The sequence below is a fragment of the Chroicocephalus ridibundus genome, chromosome 27 (assembly GCF_963924245.1).
Source record: "Chroicocephalus ridibundus chromosome 27, bChrRid1.1, whole genome shotgun sequence".
In the NCBI taxonomy this organism is placed as follows: domain Eukaryota; kingdom Metazoa; phylum Chordata; class Aves; order Charadriiformes; family Laridae; genus Chroicocephalus; species Chroicocephalus ridibundus.
In genome coordinates this window covers 1,242,614-1,254,991 of record NC_086310.1, presented here as the reverse complement: position 1 = coordinate 1,254,991, position 12,378 = coordinate 1,242,614, and the positions used below count along the sequence as shown (strand labels likewise).

Below are 12,378 nucleotides of genomic sequence, written 5' to 3'. Positions count from 1 at the left end.
TCAAGTGTTTGGAAGTGGTTTCCAGGAGGATTTTCTCCATCACCTTCCCAGGCACTGCAGTGCAGTTGCCTGATCTGTAGTTACCTGAATCTTCCTCTTGTCCTTCTTGAAGTCAGGAATGGCATTTGCTCTCTCCCACTCTTTAGGAACTTTGCCCAGTCACCGTGACTTTTCAAAGGCAACAAAAAGTGGCCTTGCAATGATATCAGCCAGCTCCCCCAGCATTTGTGGGGGCAACCTGTGGACTTAGGTGTGTCAAATTTGTTTAACGCTCCCTAACACGCTCCTCCTCCACCTCGAGTAAGACTTTCCCTCTTCCTTCCTCCCTTTGCTCCTTCATGGAGAGAATTGCCTTTTAATGTCTCCATTTCCCATCTCCCCCAAACCTTCCCAATATCATAAAATTATTAGGGCAGCTACAAATACTTCTGTCAAGATATCTCAAGGAAGAAACAGCTGTGAGAAGCGATACCAAGAGGCAAGTCTGGTGAAAATCCAAGAACACTTAACTCCAAAGACATGACCATAGGTAAAATTACTTCCATTTCAAGCTGATTTCTCTGAATGGTGTCTCTCAAGTCCCAGGGAAAGCATGCCTATTCCCAAAGTAACTTGACAACAAAGCATCAGTCTTACAGAAAAATATTACGTGATCTTCAGGCAGAGCCACATCCCGAGTTAATCTTTAATATTTCATTCTTCATTTCGATTTCACTGTTCAAAGGTAATCCCTTGATGAACTGATCAAAGTTCATCTTTGATCCAGAGATTGAAGATGTGGAGCTCTTTCTTACGTGACAACAGGTAAACCCCAGCTTTAATTCTGAAATAAGCTTCACTTTTAGTGCTAAGGAGTGGATATTCAGCACATCATGTGGTTGTCTTAAACCTCTCTGTAACAGTGAAGCTTCATTTATTCCTAATTGCCTTCAACAGAAAAATATATCCCTCATATGGAAGATGAGACATGACCTTCAGGCAGAGAACTGACTGTCGGGCAGAGAAACGCTGAATTTGAAGTTTAGTACCTGATTCTTCTTGTCATTGTTCTTCCCTTCTGCAGGGGAAGTTAAGTTTCTCTGGCAAGGAAGAAAACCTTATCTGTTCCATATCACTGCTCGCCATCGTTCATTATGACAGGTAAGCATGTCTCTTTTAATTTTTTCACTTCTGAACAAGCTGTGAATGCAGTGCTGCTGTCAGGGTGGATGGGAACCACTCTCTTTCCTTCATCCAAGCTGTGCACACAGGGGTCAGAAGGGTCTTCTCATCCCCCGTGTCTCCTCAGGTGCAGGCAGGAAGGAACTGGGGTCATCAGCAGCATGGCTGTTCCTGGTAGGGCTCAGAGGGGAAATGAAAAGTGAGAGAGAATGATCATCTGGGGGAAAAAGCTGTGATATCAATTGGATACCTGGGTTCAGTTTTTGTTTTACCAAGGATTTTTCAGTTGTTTTTGGTGTACAGAGCTGGCTATGTTTTCCCAGTACGACTTTGATGGGGAGGCTGCAGAGCAGGAGACAAGGGCTGTATTCCCTCTCTGAAAAAGTGTTGGGTCCAGGGATCCCCTTGGGGCAGTGTCTTGGGGCAAAGTAAGGCCGATAAAGTGTACCCACTTGAAAGTCTCTCCTTTTGAAAGCTGAAAAAGTATGAAACTATTATAGCAACTCAGGATTACGATAATTATCATAGCACCCAGGCAGTTAGTTGCCTCTGCAGAAATGTTAACAAGTTTAAAATTTCCTGATTAGTACCTTGAATGATTGAAGTTGTCAGCATCAGGTCATTGTGACATCATCTTTTTTTAGCACTTAAATCATTTATAATTCTAGCACTTTTGATGATCTTCGTGGATTTCCTACATATTGTGCAGTGTCAATGTTAACCCAACTACATTTTCTACCCTTCCAGTGTAACAATGATTATTGATCTTTGTTAAAGTATGTAGCAGTAGGTCTGTTTAGCAGTGCTAACCATGGAGCACAAGGGGACTGAGAAACCTTGGCTTTTTTTTTTTTTTTTTTCCCTAACGGCATATTTTCACGTCTTCTTTTGAAAAGCATTCAACTTGTTTGGGAATGTGGTTTTGGTGTCTGAAGTAGTAAGTGACTACAAGACAGCAAGGTTTCTTTTGGGCCCTCCTTGGATGACAGGAAAATTTTTTAGAAGTTAGACATTTAAACAGAATAACATTTGTCATCAGAAATAGAAGTCTTGCTAAATGGGGTGTCTAAGGTCTCAGCATGTTCTGGCTGGAGCTCATCTGTCCAGATGTTCCTGTCTGTGTCTGATCCTACTTTCTGCTCTCTGTTGTATCCAGCCGCATCACTACAGGTCATCTCAGGCTTGGGAAGAAGTTGAAAGCAGGTCGGAGGGATGGAACTCCCCTGAATTCCCAATGGGCCTGTAAGATTTAAGAGAGTCAACTCATCCAGGAGATGTCTAAGCACAGGTGTCTTGTGACATTTTGAGTTTCTAAGCCTCCAGCTGCTGGTCCAGAAGGGAACAGGTTTCTACAAGTCCTGTGTCATATCTGCCTTGCTTCCCTCCAAATGCCCGTTTTAGTATCCCAACCTAAATATATCATAGAATCATAGAATCTTCTGGGTTGGAAGGGACCTTTTAGACCATTGAGACCAACCATAAACCGAACACTGCCAAAATCACCATTAAACTATATCCCTCAGCACCATGTCTACCCATCTTTTAAATACCTCCAGGGATGGCAATTCCACCACTTCCCTGGGCAGCCTGTTCCAATGTTTGATAACCCTTTCTGTGAAGAAGCTTTTCCTAATATCCCGTCTAAACCTCCCCTGGTGCAACATGAGGCCATTTCCTCTTGTCCTATCGCCTGTTACTTGGGAAAAGAGACTGATCCCCACCTCCTTACACCCTCCTTTCAGGCAGTGGTAGAGAGTGATAAGGTCTCCCCTCAGTCTTCTCTTCTCCAGACTGAACAACCCAGTTCCCTCAGATGCTCCTCATAAGACTTGTTCTCCAGACCCCTCACCAGCTTGGTTGCCTTTTTCTGGTCTCACTCCGGAATCTCTATATCTTTCTTGTAGTGAGGGGCCCAAAACTGAACACAGTATTTGAGGTGAATATCTGAATATCTGAAACAGCCCTAGAGCAACCCCCTAATCTCTAAGAAAGATTAATCCCTTTCCCATATTAGATCTCCAAATTAATGTCCCCAACAAAATTTCGTACATCCTCATGTGATAATTACCAGCAAAGCGCCAACTTAGTGCATGTCCAAACCCATGAAAACTCCTGGAGAGTAGAAAGAGCAGAATTTAACATGACAGTTGATAAAATTTAGTGCCAGTTGCAGTGTCATTCAATGCCTTGACCTGCCTGCGTAGTTTATGGAGATGTGGGTGATGCAGTCAATGGCTACATCTCACATTAAGACCTGTGGCTTCTGAACGACGTGAGACCTAACAGTTGCACATAGTGCAATATCAAAGATAAGTGGAGACAAATCCCACCTGTACCTCTCTGTACCTAGTTGGGTGAAATACCTCCAGGAATCGGGTGTCTCTTTAGCAAGTGAAGAGGGAGAATTTATGAATAAAACCAGATGAATTGAATCCTTCCCCTGTCACTCCACTTGCCCCCAAAGGGGGCAGCTGCCTTCCCAGCACTAGAATTAATCCAGAATCAGGCAGACTGACCATCTGACTTGCCACACCATTCTAACAGCGTCCAATTGAGTAACATCAGATGTAGCTGTGAGACCTGTAGGCCACTTTCTCTGGGATGTGGGGAAGTATCCAGACACTGCAGTGCAGGGTGATTAACTGCTGCTTGGAAGTCATCAGGTTGCCTTACCTTCCTTGCTGCTCACTAAATGTGGAATATTGAACACTAATAAAGTAATAAAGATATCACACCAAAAGAGTTGCTATGGGGACTGAGTTAAGAAAAGCCAACCACGTACTGGAAATATCAAAGTCTACAAAGAGCACCAGAGACAAAGAAGGTCAAGTTTTTTAGCGTAGTGCAGAAAAACCGACGCTGGTGCGGCTCCCTAAATTATATCAGGTTTGTGTCAGAACCGATGCCCTGTCACTTTGCAGTCTGATGGTTCTCAGGGAGCAGTATCTTCAGGATAGCAAACAGGACAGTTTCCCCATCCTCCACACCCAAGTACAAGGGCAGGTAAGCAGTTTCTTCCTCCTTTCGCTCCCATCTCAGAGCATGAGCAGAGAGACTCGTGTAACACAGACCAGAGATTTAAGCTGGTGTGTTAATTAAGGTGTCCATCAAATTTTGCAGCAAGTGGTGAGGGCTGAGTTGAACTTTTCTCTCTTGCTTACCCCATCACGACTTCCTGGGAGCATGTTAGACTACAAGAAATTCCTAGGACCTTCAATGTTAATTGAGATCTCTGGAAAAGAACAGGTTTTCGTGATATTTAAAGTCGACTGCTTGAGTTCTTTGCACCTTCAGAAGGTGCAGCTGATGGCCATTTGAGAGATATCGGATGGATTTAGGACAGGATTTCCCTTCTTTGCATACTTCCCTTCTGTGCCTGTTTCAGGTCAGCTGCATGACTGTCCCACATGTGTGACAGCAGGTATGGACCAGAGGAGGTGGCTTTTCTTCGCTGTGGCACTGCTGACAGCCATCCCTCTCTCAGGTAACTCTTTCATATGTTATTCTGCTCATTTCTGAGAAATTCAAGTCTGCAGATGATAAAAAGTGCTCAAGCTGAGGGTCATGATTTTCTGAGAAGTCCTCATTTTAACTCCAAAAGAGCCAGAGTTGCCCTGCCTCTCTGCTGTTGCGGAATCTGCCCCTTTCCAGCCTAAGTTTCTATTCTTTGGTGGAGATGGGGAAGCCCCAACCCAACACAGCTCTGCCATATCTACCCCTGCCACAGTGCCAATAACATTTCCCTGCCTTCATGGGCAGTTTGCATTGGCACAGCTGCCCCACTGCTCATGACACAGGGTTGGGAAGGGTCAAGGCAGGCTGGGAAGACGGATGAAATGTCTCTGTACCTTCTTTTAAGCTTTTTTTCCCCCTTTTCTCCAAAATAATTCCATCCTATACCACTTCTGTCATCCTAGTTTCTCCCTCTGTCCTATCACTTTGGGCTTTCCAATTTCCCCAGTCCTCGTTTTGCCACAAAGAAAAGAAAAAAAGGAGAAAGTGACTGAATGCTTCAAACCAAAATGAATTTATATATCTGTAATAAAAACTAAAGAGACTTTGATAGAAACTAAAGAATGCATATTAACTATTTTCATGAAATCATTAATTATGCTTTCCTATGTTTTTTTCCAAACTGAAAAGTTTACCTAATTTTTTTCATTGTGTGACATCTTTCTGTTGTGATCTATTGTCTCATGGTTTGAAGGTGCTTCAACAGAAGGGACCAATGTCATTAGTGAATATTTGCAACTTTCAGCTGTTCCCCATTCTCTGCAACGGGGATAAATGTTTGTCTCAGTCCCCTGTGTCCTTCACACTAGTACTTTCTCTGACTGATTTCAGGCAGATGCTCACTCAAGTTTGGTTTCCACAGAAAATTTTGAGGTCACCTCTACCAAGAATGTAATGGGAGTTGTCGGCCAGGACACAATCCTTCCTTGCCACATCTCTTCCACAAAGCCACTGGAGAACATTGAAGTGCGATGGAAGAAAATCACAGATGGGTATATAGAGGATATCCACATATACGGGCAGTTTGGTGACAAACCAACACAGAAATACCTTGGGCGGACATCAGTGCCAGCAGACGGATTTGCCACTGGCAATGTGTCCCTAACACTGAAGAATGTCCAGCCAGCAGATGAAGGAACATACAGCTGCTTCGTGAAGTCCTTGGACTGGGGTGCTGATACGGCCACCATGCTCAGCATTGCAGGTTGGAGATTTCATGGTCTAGGCAGTGTAGTGGTGAATTTTTTACAGAGAGAAAAAAATTGTCTGAAAGAGCACTGTCCCCCAGCTGATGCCCCACTCATATCACCCAACACATCACCTCCCTACTCACATCAGCCAGTGTGCTACATGGCACCTTGCGTTTTGGTCAGATGTGATACTTTAATTCTAAGTCACTGAGACATCTCTAAGGACCCAAGAAAAGTTCAACTCATATGCCACCACCCAGGAGGGAATCCAGGGAACTGGCAATCTGACCAGCCCCATGAAGGTCATGATGGTTTTAGGCAAGGAAAGTGCTTTAAATTTGAATCTTCCTGGTGAGATGGGGTGTGGAATTGAGCATGCATGTTCAAAGGCAGTTGCATTTTACGGTGAAATGGAGCATGCAGGAACAGCTTGCTAAAGTTGCTAAGAGACTGGGGTGAGTTCCTATGCCAAAGGATGTTCCACAGGCTTCATCCTTAGTCCCTGTTGTGGTGTGTATGGGGCTGGCTAGCTGCAATAATCACTGCTGGGTAGGTGTAAGACTACCTGAGACACATAAAAGTACTCAGTACACCTGACTGTTGCAGTGATGTGAATGGTTGCCCTGTCTTCACTCTTGTGACTTCTCAACTGGGCTAAGGAGATGTTCTCCCCTGCCAGTTCACCTCCAAGCTGGACAGTAGGCATCATTTGTGCATAGGTATCTATAATGCCAGGTGGAGCTGGTTAGCATGGACTCACTGATGGGAAAACAGCACGCCCTCATCCAAAGGAGATTAGATCAGCTTTTGAGATAGGAGAGAGAAAAACCTTCCAGCTGGTGCCCATTTCTGACTATTGGCCAGGAAAAATTCCTATGAAATCCAGCTTGGACTGAGGAGTCTGACTTAGATATGTATGTGGTGCATCCCATATCAGCACACTGGAGCGGCTTTGGTGTAGTTCCTGTACAGTGGCCATCTCTGCCCACCCTTTAGTGCTAGCATGAACTGGGGAGGTGCCGGAGAACAGGTTGAGTGTGCTTTACCGTGCTGTTTTCTGCTTTCCAATTCCTCAAACTTGGATAAGGCTCCTATAGATTCATACTACAAAAAAAGTTATAAAGCCATATATCTTCTCTCTGCCTGTTCCAAGAAATAGTGGGGAGCTGAGAGGCAAATCCATCCCACAGTGGCTTTTTCTCAGCCAAAGAAAAGTTGGCTTATATGGCAGATAGAGTCTGGGATCTCAAAGACCACTTTAAAGATTAGATTAAGGACTGAGAGACACTGGCAGGATAGTGGACCAAACTCCGGATTAAGCAAGAACTATGAATTCCAGGTAGAGCTGCTTTCATGGAAACACACTTCTCCCAGTAACAAACTCTCTTGCCTTTAAGGTACCAGTGAAGTATTCTTTGAGATACTGGGCCCCCAAGGGAATGGGCTTGAGCTCGCCTGTAGATCACATGGATGGTTCCCCAAACCTACTGTCCAGTGGGTTACTCAGAGTAAGCACAGACTGCCTCCGAACACTGCAATACACCAGGACAGCAAGCAACTCTTCAGTGTGCTGAGTCGAGTCACGGTCACAAGAGAGGAAGCGGGAGAAGTCACCTGTCAAATCCTGAACCCCCTGGTGCAGACTGAGCAGAAAACTACTGTGCACCTCTCAAGTGAGTCACATCGTCTCGAGAAGCCTCTGCCGTATGCTCTTGGTCCTAAAAGCCCTGCAAGGCCCTTTCCAGTGAAAGGGAAGACAACAGCTCTCCAGTACAGCTAGATGGATCCCAGACCACAGTGCATAACTGCAGGCAGGACAGGTGTCAGTGAGAAATGAGAAGGGTCCTTCCTGCCCTAGATAATATATACTTCTCTAGAGAAGGCAGGTTCTGCTCAACAATGTAGGACTGTGACAATTTCTCCATTCATCTCTACAGTAACTCTTTGGGTGGGTACTCAAATCGGGGGGAAAGATTTCATATTGCCAGATGAAACTCAGATACTTTTCACAGGTGCTGTTTTTCCACGTGCGTCTCCATGGCTCCCTGCCTTCTGGATACTATTCACTTTATTTCTCCTCACATTGGCTGCTGGTGCTTCTCTGGCATTTAGAGGTAAGACGACATTCTTATCTGCCTCACTGAAACCTGCCCATGAAAGACACAGAGTCCCTGAACAGGACAAAAGAGCTCAGACCTCCTTCCACATCATGCTTGGCACCTGTGGGTGTGGGCATATCGACGGAGGGTGGGGAGATATGACATGAGACCTGTGGGAGGTCTGCACTCAGCTATCAACGTGGTGACAGTCCCACTACTGTGCAAGGTGGCCTCTGTCTCAGCTGCCCTCATCCAATCCCATCACCCTCGAGGGTTCAGAGCAGACAGGGTTCAAGGTGGGGAATGGAGATTGCTTAACATGAATGCTACATGATGTAACATGAATGCCGAGATTCAAAGAGCCCAAAATTCTTTACACAACTGAATAACTAAACTGATGATACAATATGGACAACGATAGAGTGCCAAAACCTGGTCAAAGAGCTCCTCTTCTCCATAAAATGCAACAGGGCTGAGCCAAATACAAGCTCTTCTTACCTTCTGCCCCATCCCAGCATGATGTGTTCACATCCTCCCCTTGACTGCACAACTTGCCATGACATGCCCCAGCTGAATTCAGATGCTTTTTCCCATCCAATCACATATGACATCAGTTTCCCCTTCCAGATATTTTCTTTCGGCTTCAGTACTTATTTCACTTGCTTCTTTGAACATTACAGCAAAGCAGAGGGCTTCTAAGAAAAAAGAAGAGGCTTTGCAGGCGCACGGTAAGGCAGATCTCTTTCTCTGAGTACCCCCTTTGTTGCCCACTCACAAGTACCTTCCTCCTTCAGATGCTGAGAGCTCTCCTTGCACTCACAGAGCAAAGCTAAGATACTCATCCTCTTACCTCAGATGAAGAGTTTATCAAGATGTGAAAAAAGCCACATTCCTAAGAGCCCCTTTGGCTCTCTGACCTCCAGCAGAGGAAGATGACAATCCCTTCCCATGGAGACTTTCCCATGACGTGGCTTCAAATCCCCTCTGCTCTCATCCCTTTGTCTATCAAAAGCAGCGGGAGCACGACCCTCGGGAGTGCTCAGTGCATTTTCCCAGGAACCCAACTGTTCAGGGAAGGACATGGTAGTTCACCACATCCAAATCATGGTGGGAACCCACCACCTCCTTGCATTAGTGTGGGATAGAAGACACAGGGTGGGCGTCAGGTGAGGATTTAAGAACAACCCCATCAGCAGTCCATCTGCAAGACAAAGAGATGGAGCAACCTGCAGGCAGATCTCAGTCAGGGCCATGACCACTTACCTCCCAGCAGCTGTGATCCTCCAGAAGTTCTGTGGGGCGTGTTGTGGGTGCCAAGCCATTACTCACTGACTAACTCTTGTCTTTTTCCCTTGCTGTGCAGAAACTGAGAAACGCTTGCTGCTTGCAGGTACAGTAAAATGAATCTTTCTGCATTGAGGAAGTTGCATTTGGGTTTTCCCAAGCACATGTAGCCATCGTCATGTAACCTTCCTCCCACCCCAGGCATGTCCTCTTCATCACTCTTGCCCACCACGTGGGTGCCCTGCCCTTCACATCCTCTTTTTCATTCCCATAACCAGGTCACAATAGGGAAATTGAGTACAAGGTGTCTGCAGACCCAAATCCACACCTGCAGCCTTCACCAGCACTCACCTCACACAAATGGAGAGGGCATGGGCTGATCTGGCACCCCCAGGGAGCAATGCTCAGGAGGGAAATCACCCCACAGTCCCTTCAAGCCCTGCCACGCTCCCATGCGGAGCTGATGCAGGGACATCTGAAATTCCTTCTTCAAATCCTCAACAGGGAAAGCAAAGATGTTTTTCTCCTCTTTCTGTTGCAGAAGAGAATGACCTGAAGGTTCGATGCGGTAAGAGACCATTTACAGTGGAAAATGGAAAGGGTGTTGCCATTGTGGAAAAGAGGCAGAACTGCACTGCCCCTGGAAATGCAGAGATGTCGCTGATGCTGGAGCCAGGAGTTAGTGAGAGATGGCGACCAGTTATCCTGCTCTGTGGTCACTATTCTCCTCCCTGGGTACCTCTCTGTATCCAGCAATGGCAGTGCCCTCTCACTGGACAAACAGCAGCCCATAACACTCCCTGTTTCTCTTTCAGATGCACTAAGCAGAGCACTAGGTAAGTCAAGGCACCTTCCTGTCCTCTGCCTCTCTGTATACAAGTCTGTCTGTGGTTGGGGGCAGCGTGTTCCCTTGACCCCGCAGTCCCAGCAAAGCAGAGTCCAGGCGTGACCGTCTGCCCCATCCCCACGGGGAACTTGGGTGATCTCCTGCTGGAGGAGAGATCAGGGATTCCAGATGGGCACAAACTGTGACCCAGCTTCTCCCATAGCAGAGTGAGTACTGCAGGGTCAGGGAGCTCGTCTCTAAGCTTTGTGATTTCCCCGTGGTGCAGCTGGGGGCATGCGGTGCATGTTCTGGAGGTGAGAGCAGCACATACATGTGGAAAAGCCGTGCCCAGCTTTGACTTTCAACAAGGAGCTCCCCTTTTGTCTCACGCCACTGTCCTCCCTACATGGCAGGCCTCAGCTGTGCCATGTCCACACAGCAGTCCTCACTCGTCCAGACCCAGCCAGTGCCAGGTCACAAGGCTTTCTCCGTTCCTTGTGGGCTACAATCCTTCAGGTGCAGGGGGGTATTGCACCATCCATGTGGGAGAGACGTGGACGCAGCGTGGGTGTTTTGGCCTTGAACACAGTGTGTTTGCTTTTGATTTGAGTTTTCTTTTTTAACAGAGTTCAGAAGAGCTCGAAGCCACATGGGTAAGTTTGTGGAGGTGAAATGAGACAGGAGGGCTGGAAGCAAAGGAAAGGTATAGACACTGGCAGCAAGTCTCCTTTGTTCCTTCTGGAACAAGCTGGCCAAAACATTGCTCTCTGCTGAGCACGGCCATATGGACATGGGCTGGATGCTCCCTTGGGTCTAGTCTAATTACACCCATGGTCGAGGTCTCACAGTGCAGACCTACAGACCTGGGAGCCGCAGACCTGGGAACGAAGCTTTCCTCCTTTCTCTGCCAGGAAAGTGGCATCACCCTTGGGCTAGAAGCCACGCTTAGTCCCCAGGCTGAGCTGGCAGCAGGAGCTCTCCTTCCAGTGCTTTCTCTAAGAGGCACCTGGTCCCTGTTCTCATGAGGATCTCATCTCCTGGCCCTCTTGCCTGGTAATGACTAGTGGCTCCTCCTCTCTCTCCCCAGTGGCCATCACCCTGGATGAAGCACAGAAACACTCTGAGCTTGCTGTGTCCTCTGACCGGAGAATAGTCCAGCACAAGCCATCTGCTCAGCAGCCCGTCATGGGGCGCCAGCTCCCCATCGTGGTGGGGAGGGAGGGCTTTGCCTCTGGGCGCTATTACTGGGAGGTGCATGTAGGAGATGGGCTGGACTGGGAGCTGGGGGTGCTGACGGAGCCTGTGAGGGGGACACTGAAAGAGAGGAGCTGGAAGGACCTCCCTGAGGATGGGGTCTGGTCGTTGAGAAGGGTGAACGGGGAGTACTGGCCTGAGGATGTCAATGCCAAGATACTGTCATCGCAGAAAGTCCAACTGCGAGTGGTTGGGCTGGACTTGAACTTAGAGCTGAGCACCCTCTCCTTCTACAACATTGTGACTGATGATTGTATCCTGGACATCTCCATCAAAGGCATCGAATGGTCAACAAAGCTGTACCCATTCCTCAGGCCAGGCCTTGGTGAGGCAGGAGAGAAGGGGAAACCCCTCACCATCAACCACAACACAGACTGGGACTTCCCGAGCACAGTCTGACCTTTGACAATAGAGAAAACCAGACCTGAGCTGCACTAACTCTCATGGATTCCATGAGATTCATGAGAAGGGAGAGAGCACCAGAGCAGCAGAGCTGGGCAGTGTCAGCCCTGCTTGGCTCCATCCAAACCCTGACAGTGAGAGTCAGACAAGTGTGGACTGGGAAATCCACCAAGACCAAGAAGGACACATGTGCATGGTATTTGCAATGCCACATGCTCCACCCCCTCCCCAGGGGAGCCATCAGGAACAATCAACCTGGACCAAGGAGATGCACTCACAGCTTCTGCAGCTACCCATTTCCATGGTTTCACCACTCCCGCAAGTTTCTACTGCATGTGTGTCTTCATTAAATTGACAATCAAATAGGAAACAGTGGTTTTCCTTGTGGTGCCGAGTGCTCAGTGGTTGTGCTGACTTTCGCCGTCTGGGAGCTGTGGGTAACATTTAAAATGCTGATGAAGGGGGACCCAAATCCTTTTTTGCTCAGATTGCCTTAGGCTCCCGTATACCAAAGTTTCTATGAAAGGTAACGGCAGGTGTTTGGGGCTCCCCATGTCCTTTGCATGCATTTGGCTGGTGCTTTCTGATGTATGAGCCAGCCTTACTAGAGATCCCTGATCCCCAAAAATGCGGTGCTCGCTTTTTCCCC

At 47.3% G+C, this 12,378-nt stretch overlaps 1 protein-coding gene across 1 annotated transcript; it reads left to right on the top strand.

The window, feature by feature from the left end:
- Positions 1 to 1,060: 1,060 nt before the first annotated feature.
- LOC134507733 (butyrophilin subfamily 1 member A1-like) lies at positions 1,061 to 12,053 on the top strand. Its single transcript, XM_063318583.1, has 11 exons — positions 1,061 to 1,140; positions 4,547 to 4,645; positions 5,537 to 5,878; positions 7,262 to 7,537; positions 7,877 to 7,978; positions 8,611 to 8,691; positions 9,327 to 9,353; positions 9,789 to 9,929; positions 10,063 to 10,083; positions 10,700 to 10,726; positions 11,161 to 12,053. Exons 1-11 carry the CDS (start codon positions 1,134 to 1,136, stop codon positions 11,724 to 11,726), a joined length of 1,689 nt encoding a protein of 562 aa, XP_063174653.1. The 5' UTR covers positions 1,061 to 1,133; the 3' UTR covers positions 11,727 to 12,053.
- The last annotated feature ends 325 nt before the right edge of the window (positions 12,054 to 12,378 follow it).